This window comes from Hordeum vulgare, chromosome 5H, assembly GCF_904849725.1.
Source record: "Hordeum vulgare subsp. vulgare chromosome 5H, MorexV3_pseudomolecules_assembly, whole genome shotgun sequence".
Lineage (NCBI taxonomy): Eukaryota > Viridiplantae > Streptophyta > Magnoliopsida > Poales > Poaceae > Hordeum > Hordeum vulgare.
In genome coordinates this window covers 537,299,903-537,315,909 of record NC_058522.1, presented here as the reverse complement: position 1 = coordinate 537,315,909, position 16,007 = coordinate 537,299,903, and the positions used below count along the sequence as shown (strand labels likewise).

Genomic DNA, 16,007 nt, shown 5'->3' with positions numbered 1-16,007 from the left:
GTCAGTCCCTTTCCTTTGGGGACGTTGCTTCTTATCTCAACTTTTTTTTTTTGAGGTATTTATATCTCAACATTGACATCAAAAGAAATGCAGACAAAAGATATGCTTATATGCTTTTAAATTATTCTTCTACAAAGAAGACATGGGTTGACTTGGCTGAACGAAATCAGTTTACTGAGTACAACATTTTGGTGATCCTTTGGTAACAGAAAAACATGCTATATTTCACAGCTATTGTTGATAGGTTAATATGTAACCTGTGTCCACTGATATCTTGTGCGATAGCTGAAAGGCTGAACACCCTATCTCAAATGTTGATCTTCAACTGATGGAGAACATAGGACGACATGCCGTCTTTCAGGTGATCAACATAGAGTCGGACTTCGGACCAAGGTACTGCTGCCAGATCTCGCCGAATCCTTTTTCTTGGTGCTGACGACCATCTTCAGTGCAAACATTCTTGGGTCCGTCATAGTAGAGAATGTCGGTGTCAGCGTTTGCGCGCTCCCAGTTGGTAGGGAGCTTTAGATAATCGTTATAGAAGGCCAGAGTCATTGCCAACATAACGCTGTCCCTGAAAACGGATGTTTGGCAGGAACGAGAACGGTGTTATCAGATACCTAGGTGAATAAGTATGATTTTATAATACATGCTCAAGATGGGTACTTTTGTCCAGAACGGAATCAGAGTCACTGACCTTGGATTAGCTAGTTTGACAGCCATGGTCCAAAAGGCAATAGAGTCAATCGGATTCCTCTTTATATTGCGTGGCTCCACCAGAAGCACATCAAAATCAAGTAAGCACGCATCCTTGTCAAAAGATTCAGTATGATGTACCAAACCTCTTGGAGCTGTTCTTTGGACAGCATTCAGAACATCCATACTGATGTAATCTCCAAGGCGCTTGCTACAATCTTCAGAAGCACCCACGGCATGACTGCCCAAATCAATGCGAACAAGGTCTTCAATTTTTCCCTGGGTACGTAGGAGCGACATTTCACATAAGGTAGCCCGAAGATACTGAGAAAATGCATACTTTGCTATATACTTGGAAGTGACAGGTTATGCCTTTTGTGTTTCATAACTGGATTTTTGTGCTCAAAATTTTCCATCGAGGTATGTTTAATTTATCAAAGAACTTCCAACCCTAGCAACATGACAGCTCACTATCATCATAAGTCAAATTATTTTCTGGCAGAAAAATCTTAATGGGGCAAATGGTTATCTCTCAGGCAGTCCCATAATAAGCTGAGTAAATAGATCAGATATATGCATAGTACCTTTATGATTGAGTCTGCTGAGATATAAACATATCTCTTTCGTGAGAGAGTCCTTGCAACAACGATTGGTGACAGTTCATTGGGGAATGACGCAAAAAAGTTTCCTTCTGGAGTGGCAACATTTAGCTTATCTTTGATTTGCTTTTGGCTGAAGGTAACAAGTATGAGGACATGAGAGTTCCAACCATAAGTGAGAATTTCAATTTCTGTGCTCACCTAGTAACAGTAATATTTGAATCAGGTAGTACTGCTTTTATCTTGTAGTAGGGCACTTGATCATTGCCTCCTTCAGGTATCACGAAATTGAAGGATACATGATGTGGGTCACTGTCAAAAAAGAAAAAGAAGCATGTCAGTTATACAAAACACTCAAAGATAATACTTAAAGCCACAATTCTGCCATTAATTCTATACATAGAAGAGCAATGCGCAGAGGTAAAACTATCCAATACCAAAGGGGTTTATCACTTTATGTTTTGCAGTCACCATTGTCCATGGAAGTGTGAAATGATCATGAATCTTATCACGCACAACGAAAAATTTCTACATCAGTTACACAAAGTTCTGGCAGTTAAAGTTCACTGTATCATGTTAATTTCGTTGCAGCAAAATTACTGAAACACACGTGAAACAGAGAAACAGAACCTTGAGCTGGACAGGGTGGAGTTTGTCAGCACAGCAAGAGTACGAAGATCCAGACAGCTTATCGAAGAGAAGACATCCACACTTGCAACCTCGTGGGACAGATCCTGCAGGGAAAAATATAGAGCTTCTTCTTGGTAATTCGGACTAACTTGTAAACGAAACCGTTGTCAGTGCAAATCAATCCCAACTCTGAGACACCCTAGAAAGTAGAGCAAAACGCTAGGCAGGAATCCAATTTAACCCTGCACCACTACTGCCTACTAGTATCAAGTTCAGTTTTGATCCTATATTTGGACTTCCTATACTGTAAATTTCAAGCAACCACGGGATGGAGGCCGAATCGCATCCACCTAATTTCCGCATCCGTGGAAGAAGTGCATTTATGACGAATAAAGCAGTTACAAAATCATGAAAATGGAAATGGTCTTGACTGTGGATGCTAGCGATGCCATTGCCATGGTCTGGACCGTGGAGCGGGGGTGAAATATGGAGGAATCAATAGGCAGGCAGGCAATATCGCTCCGCCGCTCAAGTGCAGGAGCGCAAATCGCAGGCAGCGCGGGCACGGCGAAACGCGGCGGCGGCGGCAGTACCTGGGAGTGGCGCGAGGGGTCGACGGGGACCCAGGTGCGTGAGCGGTCGGCGGGATGGCGGGTGTGGGTGGCCGGCAGGAGCTGGAGGCCCCCGAGAACGAGGACGGCGGCGAGGGCCAGCATCTGCATCCCGGGCCACGCCCGCGGCGCCGGCTCGACGTCGCAGTGGATGGCGCGCTGCCCACCCGGAGGCTGCCCCTCGCCCCTCGCGCTGGCGGCGGCCGCCGCCGCGGGCCGGCGCTGGAGGCCGTCCATGGATGGAAGGACCGGGCGGAGGGGTCGACGGGGCGGTGGTGGGAATGGGGTCGAGCTTCGAAGTCTTCGTCGCCGGGGGGTTTGTAGACGGGCCGGGCCTCTGTTTCGTCGTTTGGATCTTGCGGGCCATCGGACGGTCCGATTTATGCGCGTCCTGCCATCTCACGAAAGCCTGTACCTTTTTTTCTTTTCTTTTGCGAATGCAGGATAGCCTGTGCCTACCGACCCTAAAAAAAACCTGTACCAGCGTGGCAACGCACATGTTATCGACAAATGATTTTGTTGAGTTTCATACTCCATCTGTACCACAATATTTGTTGTTGGAAAAAACTAGTTTAGTTTTCTCTAACAACAAATATTATGAAACAGAGGGAGTAGATAAGAGCAAACAAAACTTCAGTCATTATTATATCCCTTGTAAAGCAACTGAATTATAACTACGAATCCTCTCTGCTTATCACCTACACAAATGGAAAATTGATATTTGTACGACTTTTTTTTTTGAATCAAAAATGAAATCCTCTTTCATCGTAGTAGATCTATCAGTGTACATGAATGAGATGAATCTGACACTCGATGAACAACCATCAGTTCATGAAATGCAATCTAGTGTCAGGCTCGCTCATTCACACAACAATAATTGATCGACCTATGCAATTAACATAGAAGCTTGGCACCATCGGTCGGCGCGGCTATTTAAGCCGGTTGGCGTCCAGCTGACGTGGTGAGGTGGGACTAAAATTTCGGTCAACGAGCGCGCCAGAGCAGAAACACGCAAGACCAACTCATCTTCGGATGATTGCAAGTGGGACTGCTATGAAATGGAGCAGGGTGCACGGTCACGTCCGGGCCTCCTCATATGGTCCCAACATTTGGTCTCAATTTAAGGGATGTGGTTAGTCAAGGCGTATAGGAACGAAGTGAGTCGTTCGGTTGAATCAACTTTTTTTAACCGGACACTGATCCGGGAGACGTTACGAACATTTTGAAAAGAAATAGGGGGTCCAGCTATATATAGATGCTCTAACGTGTATTTTCACAAGAAATTTTAGAGCATGCTCTTTGAATTTGGCTTGTTCTTACTCTTTTTCTTTTCACCCCTCTTCTTGTTGCGTCACGTGGGCCTCACCGGCTACTTCGTGCAAGGAGGTGGCAATAGCACCGTGCGACGAAATCAGATTTCACTACAGTGTAATCATGGCTTCAAAATGAATGTCTGAATTTTTTGAAAAGTCGAACACTTGTGCTATAACCAGTTCGACCAAACTTGCACGCAATAAATGACATAATTGCTTTTGCCAACTCTCAAGGCATGGGCAGAGTTATAAGTAGGTTCTTGCATTGCCATCTTTTTCCTCGGAATTACAGTTTTATGCATGAATATTGTTGCACAAGCGTATTGATGGGGATTTTTTTTTAACTGTCTAGGGGGTAAGACTCCCCACCTGAATATATTTCAACAAAAAATATTGAACAAGGATCAGTTTAGGAGAGATGAGAGGAGAAAAATCCCGCCACATGCCGGCATGGATTTTTTTGATCCGTCTTTCGTAGACGGTGAGACCATAAGGTGAGGTCAGAGATTACATCATGGATTATATCAAATGGAGTTTAGACAGTGACACGAACATTCATAACATTTCTTGCGTCCTAATATTTCCAAAGCACTAACGGCAAAACAAAAGGCCAAACCGACCACGGGAGGCTTGTTTGGATGACAAGACACGCTCTACAACTCCGATAGAGGCGAGTAGAGCATGGTTGAAGGCCTAGCGCATCGCGTATAGAAACCGAAGCGGGGCAAGAAAAGAACAGGTGAGCCCCGTCCTCCTGAGTGACCTGGCAGCGAGGGCAAGATGATGATTTGATGATGGTCTTGCGGTGCAAATTACTCCCTCTGTATCTAAATATAAGTCTTTTAAGATATTTCACTAGGTGTTTACATACGGAGCAAAATGAGTGAATATATACTCTAAAGTATGTCTATATACATCCGTATGTAGTCCATTAGTGAAACCACTAAAAAGACTTACATTTAGGAACGGAGGGAGTAGCTCGAGTGTTAAGCATGTCGAGGTAGAATGAACATCCAAAATTTCGGACCCTGCTAGGAACGTTAGAGTCGCTAATGTAAGCAAGGATCGGATCCGACAACTGCGAAGCAAGAGCATCATAGGCACCCTTAATTAGTGGAGAACGAAGCCCTGTTAAGCAGCGATCGTTCGTCCGCCACATCCGAGAGGGTCACATCCTGCAACAAAAGTCTCAAAGCAGCCAATTCATTGGAAGCGGTTAAGTTTAATCGGCTACGCAAGCCCAGATGAATCCCATCCATCACTAGATTATTAACAAGAGCATTTGGCTTTGTGAGATGTGAAAACAAGGCTGGGCATGTGGCGGAGAGGGGCACAGGAAGTAGCCATCGATCTAACCAAAAGAAAGTGGACGAGCCGTCTCCTGAGGGTGTGAAGGTGTTTAAAAATAGTTTTGCCAAGGAAGGATGCAATTTTACCTAGACCTATATGCACGGGGGAATGGTTAAGTATCCAATCCTTCCAAGGCAAAAGGGAGGGTGTAGGAATTTGGATGCAAATTTCAACATTAGGCCAAAAAATTATGGGTGTAAGTTTTTAACTCCTAGACCACCTGCCTGCTTAGGCATACACACCCTATCCCACGCGATCATGCACTTAGCCCCGAGTAAGCCTCATCGCTTGACCAGAATAAGGCTCGTCCACGTTTGTCTATGTATTCCAAAAAACTTATAAAAAGAGAAAAACACAACATAAAATAGGTGAGGAGACTGTCTAGAATAGCAGATAGCAAAATCAGACGACCCCCACCAGAAAGGAGAAGAGCACGCCAACCAGCTAAGTAGATATCACAATGGTCGGTAATGGGTTGGAATGCACGAGGGGGGGGGGGAGCTTATGCGAAGAGAGTGGAAGGAAAAGGTATTTTTTCGGAAAGGTGGCAACTGAGGTGGCTAGCGTTGCTGACAAAGAGGCGGCGACCTCCGGCTCAATATTTAGGGGAACCAATGTGGTTTTGGACAAATTAATGGAGAGACAGATGGCACTGGAAAAATCATCTAGAACACATTTAAGATTTGTGGCAGCTGATTTATCTGCCTTGAGTATTATGAATGTATCATCCGCATGCTGAAGGATTGGGCACGGCAGTGTTGGAGAGATGGGGTGGACCAGCAAATTTTTATCAGAAGCGTCTATGATCATTCTTTGGAGGACATCTGCGACTATTATAAATAGAAAGGGAGAGAGGGGATCCCTTGACGTAGCCCATTCTTGCATTGGATCCATGGGCCAGGAATTCCATTGAGGAGGGTTGCCGTTTTCCAAAAACTAACCAGGGAGTCAATTCAACTAATCTATTTATTTGAGAAGCCCTTACCAACAAATATCGCAAGTAGTGAAGGCCAGCATGCTGAGTCGAAAGACTTAGAGAAGTCAATTTAATGACCATGGTAGGTTTTTTTCCTAGCGCAAACATGTAGAATGTCATCCGCATAAAGGAAATATTCAGAGATGGTGTGACTCGATAAGAACCCGATCTGATCGGGATGAACAAGGAGCGGGACAACCTTCTTAAGACGATTAGTGGAATGAGGAAATGGTAACAAGTGTTAGGGATACGAGAATGAAAATGAAACACGAGAATTAGCGGATATCTCGCTCTACATGCTAGATGGACAAGATATTTTGACCTAACTACGTCGTTGGACAAGCATGCATGTGATTTTGTTTACCTCATCGATCATACAGCTGAGTTTTAAAGCTTCCTTAGTTCACGGGTTCTTTTCCCAGGGGAAATGGTTCACAAGATTTTGAACCTGAGAAACTACGCGCAGTCTCTTGTTTGCGCGATCTTGTAGTTAATATGTTGAACGCAAGAATATGATTGTAATGCATGGCAACACAGAGTATTAGGAAACACTATTTTTTTACGATTTAGATGTTTGGTTAAGATGAATGGATGAAACAGTGGTATCACATAGTAGTATTGAAGTCAACTCACATGAGAAATAAAAATTAGGATATTATTATGATACTAAAGATCCTGTTCTTGTACCTCTGGTGTAGGAATTCCGAAAGGAGGTCCGTGTGGACTTTTGTACTTCTTGTGTAGGAATTCTAAAAAGGTGTCTGTGTGTATTGTAAATTCATGAGTTTTCATGTGAATCTATTAATAATTACGGTCATTTGTTTGCTTTAATCCTTTGAACCAGATGTATTAATAGTGCCACAAAATACAGATCTTATATTTTTTTGAAGGAAGATATAATATTCTGTGTTTCTATCGAGTTTTCCTATGAAAGAGACATGTATGACAAAGGCATTGCATGTAGTGATCTGGCTCACAAGGCTCCACTAGCTTTATTTTGGAAATATGAAATTCAGGCCAAAAACCAAATGAAAGATAATAATTCGACCCACAATATAACTGAGCTCAGTACCAATTGCACCTTGATGTAAATTATTTCTAACGTGGTACTCACTTTTAAAAATCATAATATTTAATTTTGTATGTACTATACAACCAACCATCATTTCTGAGGAATCCACATTCTATATAATCTCCTTTTTTTCACATTCCAATACCCAGCCGCTCCTATACATATTCCACGAGAAACTTCTTCTTTTCATTTTGATGTTGTTGTACACTCGATGAAATACTCGATACCCAAGTGTGTATATGTATGACAAGAGAATGAAAAAAGGTTTCCCGGGGATATGACAAGATAAGGCTTACAGAGTGATGGGTGGATAACATTCATAGGCCTCGACACAATAAATTCAAGGAAGATGCCTAAAATGTATGTATAGTTTTGACTTAGAATTAGGAGGCATCGGGACATCATATTGAATAAGTGTCAGTGTTTTGGGGAGAGCGAGACTAGACAGTTGTGGTGTGATAGCCCAAGGTGGTGACTTCGGCAAACTTGTAATAGGAACCATATAACCGAAAATTTGTAGGAGTGCTCGTTCACGCTTGAACACAATATTGTTGGCCATAACGGGATGGAAACTTAGGGTCGTAATGTCATCTGGATGGCGATCCAGATTTGACGGTGGGACAAGTCATGTTCCCCGCGGCCCAGTTTGATTCCGGTTGCAAGTTACATGATGTGCAATCCCTGCCACGGCGCACCCAACCCAGCGGTTCCGAGGCCACACAACAATCACCAATTACTCCCGCAAAAAAAAACAATCACCAATTATTTGTGCAGCCTGCAAACCCTTTTCAACGGTTCAACCAAGCTAATTACAAACATTGCAACCAATCACTGATTGCAACGCACATAATATGCTTCTGAAGCTATGACTTTATTCACGCAACGCAACATAACAGTGTGTGCTCACACAAAGCCAGATCCTCACACCATACAGGGAAATTTGCTTTACCACATCATTTTTGTACAAATCAATATTCTACTCTACAGGATCAACTCAGCCACCTTCAGGTTTTCCTCTGGTACCCACCAATGCCACAACTGGTGCACATCAATTGTTTCCTCGGCTTATTTAGCATGTCGTGCTCTCGTGCCCTGGCCGTCTATAGATTGAGCAGAACCTAAACCCTAAACTCCGTTGGTGGTCTCGTTCCCATCAAGTAAGGTCGTGCTCTCGTGCCGTGGCTGCCTACAGATTGAGCAGAACCTGGTGCGTTTGCTCGTACCTCGCCGATCCTTTTCACTTTCTTCTTCCATGTTTTGAATGACCTCTCATCACATAGAGGCTTATCCTAATTGATAGTTGGTAATCGTGTGCATTGAATATATTTACCCATGTGATATGGTTTCATGGTAATTAATTTAGGACCGAAGAGCCACTCAATCTAAAAATTCAAGCCATTTTATGTGATCTTTTCGTGAAAAACAACATGCCTTCAGAGCTAATAAAGTGACTCGAAATTGATTGTATAAGAAAAAACATGGTTTCTGAGTTTAGAGTATATATCCACTTGTGGAAAAAAGTAATGTAAATACTCTTATCTTCTTTTGACCCGGCACGAGAAGAGGCAAATTAGCCAGTTAGAGAGATCTTCTCGACATGCTAAATGGGCCAAATTACTCCCATAAAGAATGCTGGAGTACCCTCATTCTGGGGCTCCTCTAGGGCTGAGAGGGTTTCGAGCCGTCCTTCTTCCAACGACTTGCCAGCGGGGGAGGGGGGCCTCTCATGGGCGCTCTGAGCCGTCCAATCAGTCCGAACTGCTCGGACTTGAGCGACCTGACTGGAGGGTCCATGAAGGGTGGACCGCGTGCCTTTCCCGGGCCACCGTCATCTGCCGGCTTCACTAGTAGAAAAGGAGGGCTTTCGTCTCAGCTCGATTTACACATTAGTCTCGGTTTCATTACGAACCGGGACTAATGTTAACATTAGTCTCGATTCGAACGGCAAGGACGTTGGTCGATCATTAGTCCCGGTTCAAATGGGACCTTTAGTCCCGGTTCGTGTCTCGAAGTGGGACTGAAGGGTTTGGAGGCTTTAGTCCCGGTTCGAGACACGAACCGGGACTAAAGGGGTTTTGAATTATTTTTTTCTGTTTTTAATTTTATTTTCTATTTGCAGTTTCTGTTTTAAATTGTTTATATCTTTTAGGATATTTAATGTTTTTGAGTGATTCTTTTTGCATTAGATTCAAAATTTTGTCTAGTTTCTGTTTGTGCAATTGGTTTTCAAATTTGAATGGTTTAAATTTGAATTTGTTCAAATTTGCTTCAAACTCAAATTGTGAATAACTTGAGTTTACAAATTGTTTTTTATTTAATTCTTTTTTCTCCTAGTATCTGTTAGATTGTTGTCACAGTAAGATTTATTTAGTTATTTTTGAATAATTTAAATTAGGATTTTAATTAAAACAATATTGTTTTGCTTATATAGTTGTTTTAGTCATTTAATTGTTTTTTTAGTTAGTTCTTTCTGTAGATTTTAACATGTTATAGTATGGTGCATATTGAATGCATAAAAAGTCTGGAGTTAAAATAATTTTAATAAAATGGCTTTGTAGCAGATGGGTTTTCGTGTGAAACCTTGATACTTCAAAGGATGATTCAGTTTGTACACGAAATGCATCCAGTTTTTGTCGTAACCCTCTCAATTTTTTAGCACATGCTATGTGGGTGAAATGATGATACCATGCCAAGTTTCAACCTTTTAAGAGTTCATTTGTCGGGCTTTTTAATTTCAGGGTCATTTAGGTCAAAAGTTCATTAAATCATGAAAAATAGCAAATGAAGTTATAAATGGTTTAAATTTTAGGATGTAATTTTGAATGGTGTATATTGAATGCACAAAATGCACAAAAAGTCTGGAGTTGAAATAAGTAAAAAATAAAATGTCTTTCTAGCAGATGGGTTTTCGTGTGAAACCTTGATACTTCGAAGGAGATTGTTCAGTTTGTATACGAAGTGCATCCAGTTTTTACCGTAACCCTCTCAACTATTTAGCACAAGCTATGTGGATGAAATGATGATACCATGCCAAGTTTCAACATTTTCAGAGTTCATTATAATGCTTTTCAATTTCAGGGTCATTTAGCTCAACATAGCAACTAAAGTTAGAAAGGGTTAACTCTGGCTTGGTTAACCTTAGTTGTGACTCTGGGGGGACGGTGCTAGCAAATGTAGTCGACGGATATGATTGGACTCTTGGCTAAAGGGGATTCTGAAATTTTCAAACTCCACGCCCCCTGGACCGTCTTTTTTAGTTTTGTAGAAAATAAACAAAAATTATAAAATCTTCAAAATTAAAATATTTGAGATGTAGTTAGGTTTTAGTGCCTAGTTGGTATCCAAATTTTGAGATATGAATTTTGAACATTTTTCCAAAAAATTCAAAAAAAAAATGTAAAACGGCCATAACTTTTCCATACGACGTCGGAAAAAAAATTAATATATAAAAAAAACTAGAGAAAAATTATTTCAAAAAGAAGTTATTTCCAGAAAAATAAGAAAAAATAATAATTTTATTTAATAATATTAGGTTTGTTTTCATTGAAATTCACTACTATTATTACCTAGATAGTTTATTTTAATAATTGTTTGAATTCAAAAAATTAAATCATGTGACATAACATCCAGACACCGGTTTGTTTAGGATTGATAGCTTACTATTGTTAGGAAAATAACAAGTTCAGACTTGGCAACTAGAGGCGATAGAACCAGAAAGTTAAGCGTGTTCGTGCTGAAGAGTGAGAGGATGGGTGACCGGCCGAGAAGTTAGACGATTTGGAATGAGTGATCCACGCTAGAGCAATAAGGATGGGTGATTAGAGATTAATTTGTCAAAGAATTCAAAGATTTGAAAATTGGATTAAAACATAAAAATAAATAAACAAAATATTCAAAAATAAAAGTTAATTTTTTTATTAAAAAAAACTACCTTTTCGGGTCAAACAAACAAATAAACAGACGGATCCTTTAGTCCCAGTTCGTAACTAGAACCGGGACTAAAGGTCCTCCCTCCCCCTTGCTCCGAGCCCCGCCACGTGGAGGGCCATTAACCCTGGTTTGGGGCCGAATCGGGGCTACCATTAGTCCCGGATGATTAGTCCCAGTTCCTGAACGGGGACTAATAGCCCAAACGAACCGGGGCTAATGGCCTTTTTTCTACTGGTGCTTCATGGACGCTGCGAGCGAGGTCGTGCACGCTCTCCCATGACCAATGAGTGAACCAGGCCAGGCTACGAAGTCCTTGATGGGCGGACCATTGAGCGCGCTCGTAGCTGTCATCATTGGGTGGCCCACCTGCTCATATATATATATATATATATATATATATATATATATATATATATATATATATATATATATAAAGAAAGGGTAACTTCTGCCCGTACGTCATGGAAATTGTCCCTCAAGTTGGCGTAGATTACCCATCATACCACACGTAAGTCAAAAAACGATTCGGTTTTTTCTTAAGTCACCGCCCAGCGCGTATTCCTTATGTTGACCTATGCCATATTATATCAACAGTCAAGCACTAGCGGGATGGAGAGAGTCTTGCTCTTCTAACCTGAGGACCTAGGTTTGATTCCCTCTACTTCCTTTTTCTGTCTTTTTTTACTTTTCTAATGTGTAGATGATTTCCACAGTGTCATAATTCGGTCCGACTTCTCTGTTTACCTTTTCTACACTTTTTTGGCACATTCAATACTTTTAAAATATTCATATATTACAAAAATTATCATCAAGTTTAATATGTTATTTATGCAAATTGCTTAGAAAAATGTGTAGATTTTAAATATGCTATTACCTTACATGTTAATCATTTCAAAGTAGTTAATAGTTTTTTTATATAATAGACATTTTCAATGGAATAGGAAGGCTATGTCCCGGCATATTATGGAGCATACAGCCTATACATGCCCAATAGACACACCTAGGAGCAACTTCCACATTAACAATTGGAGTTAATTACGAGAGCTAAACCCCTGATTTCAATATGCACTTTAATTGGGCGTAAGCCAATAACTAACGTGATGGAGAACGTTGCATTTGCAAACAGACTCATTGTCAGCTATTTATAGGTTTTATAAAATAGAAATAATTAGTGTGGGAAAATGAGACCTAAAAACACTCAGAAACAGCGGTCCAAAAATGTGCGATTCATAAAAATATGTTTTGTTTTGGTTCTATTTAATTTTTTAGGTCTGTATGTATTTTTTTACGAGTGATGCTAATTTACAGCACCACTAGTACGGTCCTAGAACTAAAGAAAAATGTGACGGAAGCCCAAACCGATGAAGCAGGAGAGAGACACGCCTCCCTATATATATGATTAAGTAATTAACCTTCTACTAGGAAAATGGTCCGTGGAAGAAAATCTCATCGCACTCTCGCATTTCATGTATGTTCCTTCTTTAATTTTGCATGCATGTCTTAGATATAATATGTCACAGGTCCAGATAAGCAATACGCGTCGGGCGGTGACTTAAGAAAAAACTGAATCATTTTTGACTTACGAGTGACATTGTAATTTATGCCAACTTCAGGGGCAATTTCTATGACGTACGGGCATAAGTTATCATTTCTTTATTAGTAGGTATAGATATGGTGGGCTAATTAAAAGGATATCTAAGACATGCATCCAAACTTCGGATCCTCGAGGGGACAACTTTTGAACCTGAGTGAGACCAAAATTCGGTTGAACTTTGAGTTCCAAGCTCTTGGCGCTTGCGTCAACCCGTAAAGTGTCTTCTTAAGCTTGTAAACTTTCCCTTCTTCGTCTTTCTTCTCATAGCCGAGGGGTTGTTTCACGTACACTTCTTCTATGAGATCACCGTTGAGGAAAGCGGATTTAACATTCATATGATGAACCTTTCAATCCTCTTGTGCTGCCAAAGCTAGGAGCACTCTCAACATCTCGTGTCGAGCAACCGGTGCAAACTCCTCATCATAGTCAACTCCTTGACGTTGTACGTAGCCCTTTGCAACGAGTTTTGCCTTGTACTTCACAATGGCACCCTCTGTGTCCTTCTTTAACTTGTAAACCCACTTCAAACCAATCGCCTTTTGGTTTGGAGGTCGGTTTACCAAGGTCCACGTGTCATTGCTCTCAATCGCCTTCATCTCCTCATCCATGGCGTGCGTCCAGCTACGGCTTTTTCTCGCCTCTATGAAGTTCGCCGGCTCCTCAACTCCAAGCAGACATAGTCCGGAGTACTCGAGCGTAACTAGCTTTGTGTACTTGTTGACTTTCTTGAGCGTCTTTTAGTGATGAGGCCCTGAGGAGTCCGTTGTAGCTTGCGAAGGAGGTGACACAATTTTTTTCGATGTTGATGCACTTGAGGAAGATGGCTGAGTCCCGTGCGTGTCATCGACATTCGCGTCGTCGGCGTATTCATCGTGACTGTGACCATCATCTTGATTGTCGTCGTCACTATGCGCCTAGTTGTCGATGTTGTCGTCGAGATCTCCGCCTGTGCCGTGCGCGACGTTGTCGCTATCTCCTTGCGACCTATGCACGTCGTCATCGGTGTCGGCGCCATGATGATCACTACCATAGTGGTCACCTTGGTTGGGCGTCTTGCCAACCACCTTGACACCCTCCCCTGCATCATCATCAGTTGGAAATTCAACCATGAATATGTTATCGTTTGGAGCATCGTCGGCTGCGGCGCTCCAATTCCACGCTTGGTTTTCTTTAAACACGACGTCGCGTGAAATCCTTAGATGCTTGGTTTGTGGATCGTAGAAGCGGTATGCCTTGGTGCCGGAACTCCTCTCGTATCCGATGGAATACCATCTTGGTGCTACGATCGGCCAACTTTGAGGGATGCAGCTCTGTCGTCTTCACATGTGCCACGCACCCGAACGTCTGTAGATGAGACACATTTGGCTTACGTCCGTAAATTGCTTCATACGGAGTCTTGTCGATCACCACCTTCGTTGGAGCCCGGTTGAGAAGATAGACTGCCGTCGAGACAGCTTCTCCCCAAAAAGCTCCCAATGGGTTCTTGCTCTTGAGTAAACTCCTTGCCATGTCAACGACGGTTCGATTGCGCCTTTTGATACATCCATTTTGCATCATGCTTTCATGTTGATATTTATCGCTTTATGGACTGTTATTATATTTGTGGTACCATCACTACAAGAAATATGTCAACTAACGACCTTTTGACAGTGATGCTGGAAGGAATGGTCATAAATCTTTGACCATTTGACATCATTTGGTCGTAAGCTCTCTGGAGGGGTCCTAGCCCCAAAAACCAACGACCATTTTCATCAGAAAGGTCATCACTTGCTTACTGGAAAAGGTCATAAAGCGGACAGCACCTGGCACTGCCTTATTTCTAGGTGATAATAACCAATATGAATGATCGTTACTAGGCTGGTGACCAGCGGTGGTGGTGCTGACGCCACGGCCACCTCACCCATCGGCAGTTGTTGCTGTTGCTGTTGCTATCTACATGAGAGAGCTGAATTGAGATGTTGCATGTTGCTAACCAATCGACCATAACATCCTGCCATAACATCCTGCCATAACATCAGTGAAGCAAAATAGGATCAGCCATAACATCCTACCATAATTAACATAAAAAGTATAACACATTCCAACACAATTCACAACAACCTGCCGATAACACAGTGCGCAAAAGTACAACAGTTCACAACGACGACATCGATAAACCAAGGATCATGGAGGGTGACTAAATGGGACCTAGAGCATTCAGGAGGGCTGCATGCTCTGCCTTGGTCTTGATGTCTTGATCAGCACTCCGCGATAAACCGCGTGCATGCGACATCAGGTGTTCATAAATCCCATCCCTGGGCTTTGGCTTTGTGGTGTAGTATGGGCATCTGAACATTCCCCTCCTGAAGTAGGCCGCCTTCCCCTTCTCCCAGATCTTCTGGGCTTCCTTCTCAATGAAGGACTCTTTGTTGCCGTCCTCCACGTCATCTCTAGAGTTATACTGCACACACAAATTAATTGCGCACACATTATGCATTCATATAGGCATTATGGAGCCAGAACACACACTTCTGATTCAGAATGATGCAATGAACAAACATCAGATAATTCCCATTTACCAAATTTTAATGAACAAAGAAAGAAAAAAGTCATGTACAGTAATCTAATTAAACAAACAACATTTGGTCGTTAAACCTACGACCTTCTGTTTGATCATAAAATCCTACGACCAATCCAGAAAAATGTTGTTATACTTCATTAAAGACCCTCAGCTATAGACCTTTTGTTTTTGGTCATAAAAAGGTCACAAATGGAAATCAATGACCATTCAGTGACCAATATTGAAGGTCGTTAGTTGACATATTTCTTGTAGTGCATACTTATGCCTTTTCTCTCTTATTTTGCAAGGTTTATTTGAAGAGGGAGAATACCGGCAGCTGGAATTCTGGACTGGAAAAGGAGCAAGTCTTAGTCCTCTATTCTGCGCAACTTCAAATGCCCTGAAAATCAACGTGGAATTTTTTGGGAATATATAAAAAATACTGGGCAAAAGAAGTGCCAGAGGGGAGCTGCCACGGGCCCACAAGCCTGGTGGCCGCGGCCTACCCCTCTGGTCGCGGCTACAGGGCTTGTGGGCACCCTGATGGCCCACTGCCCCCCTCTTCTGCTATATGAAGGGTTTCGTCCGGAAAAAAATCAGGGCGGAGCTTTTTCGAGAAGGCGCCGTCGCCACGAGGCGGAACATGAGCAGAACCAATCTAGAGCTCCAGCAGGACGATCCTGCCGGGGAAACTTCC

At 42.2% G+C, this 16,007-nt stretch overlaps 1 protein-coding gene across 1 annotated transcript; it reads right to left on the bottom strand.

The window, feature by feature from the left end:
* Positions 1-88: 88 nt before the first annotated feature.
* Positions 89-2,881, bottom strand: LOC123452487. Its single transcript, XM_045129141.1, has 6 exons — positions 2,519-2,881; positions 1,926-2,029; positions 1,497-1,607; positions 1,281-1,428; positions 698-975; positions 89-574 (listed from the first exon to the last, which is right to left on the bottom strand). Exons 1-6 carry the CDS (start codon positions 2,771-2,773, stop codon positions 358-360), a joined length of 1,113 nt encoding a protein of 370 aa, XP_044985076.1. The 5' UTR covers positions 2,774-2,881; the 3' UTR covers positions 89-357.
* Between the last annotated feature and the right edge of the window lie 13,126 nt (positions 2,882-16,007).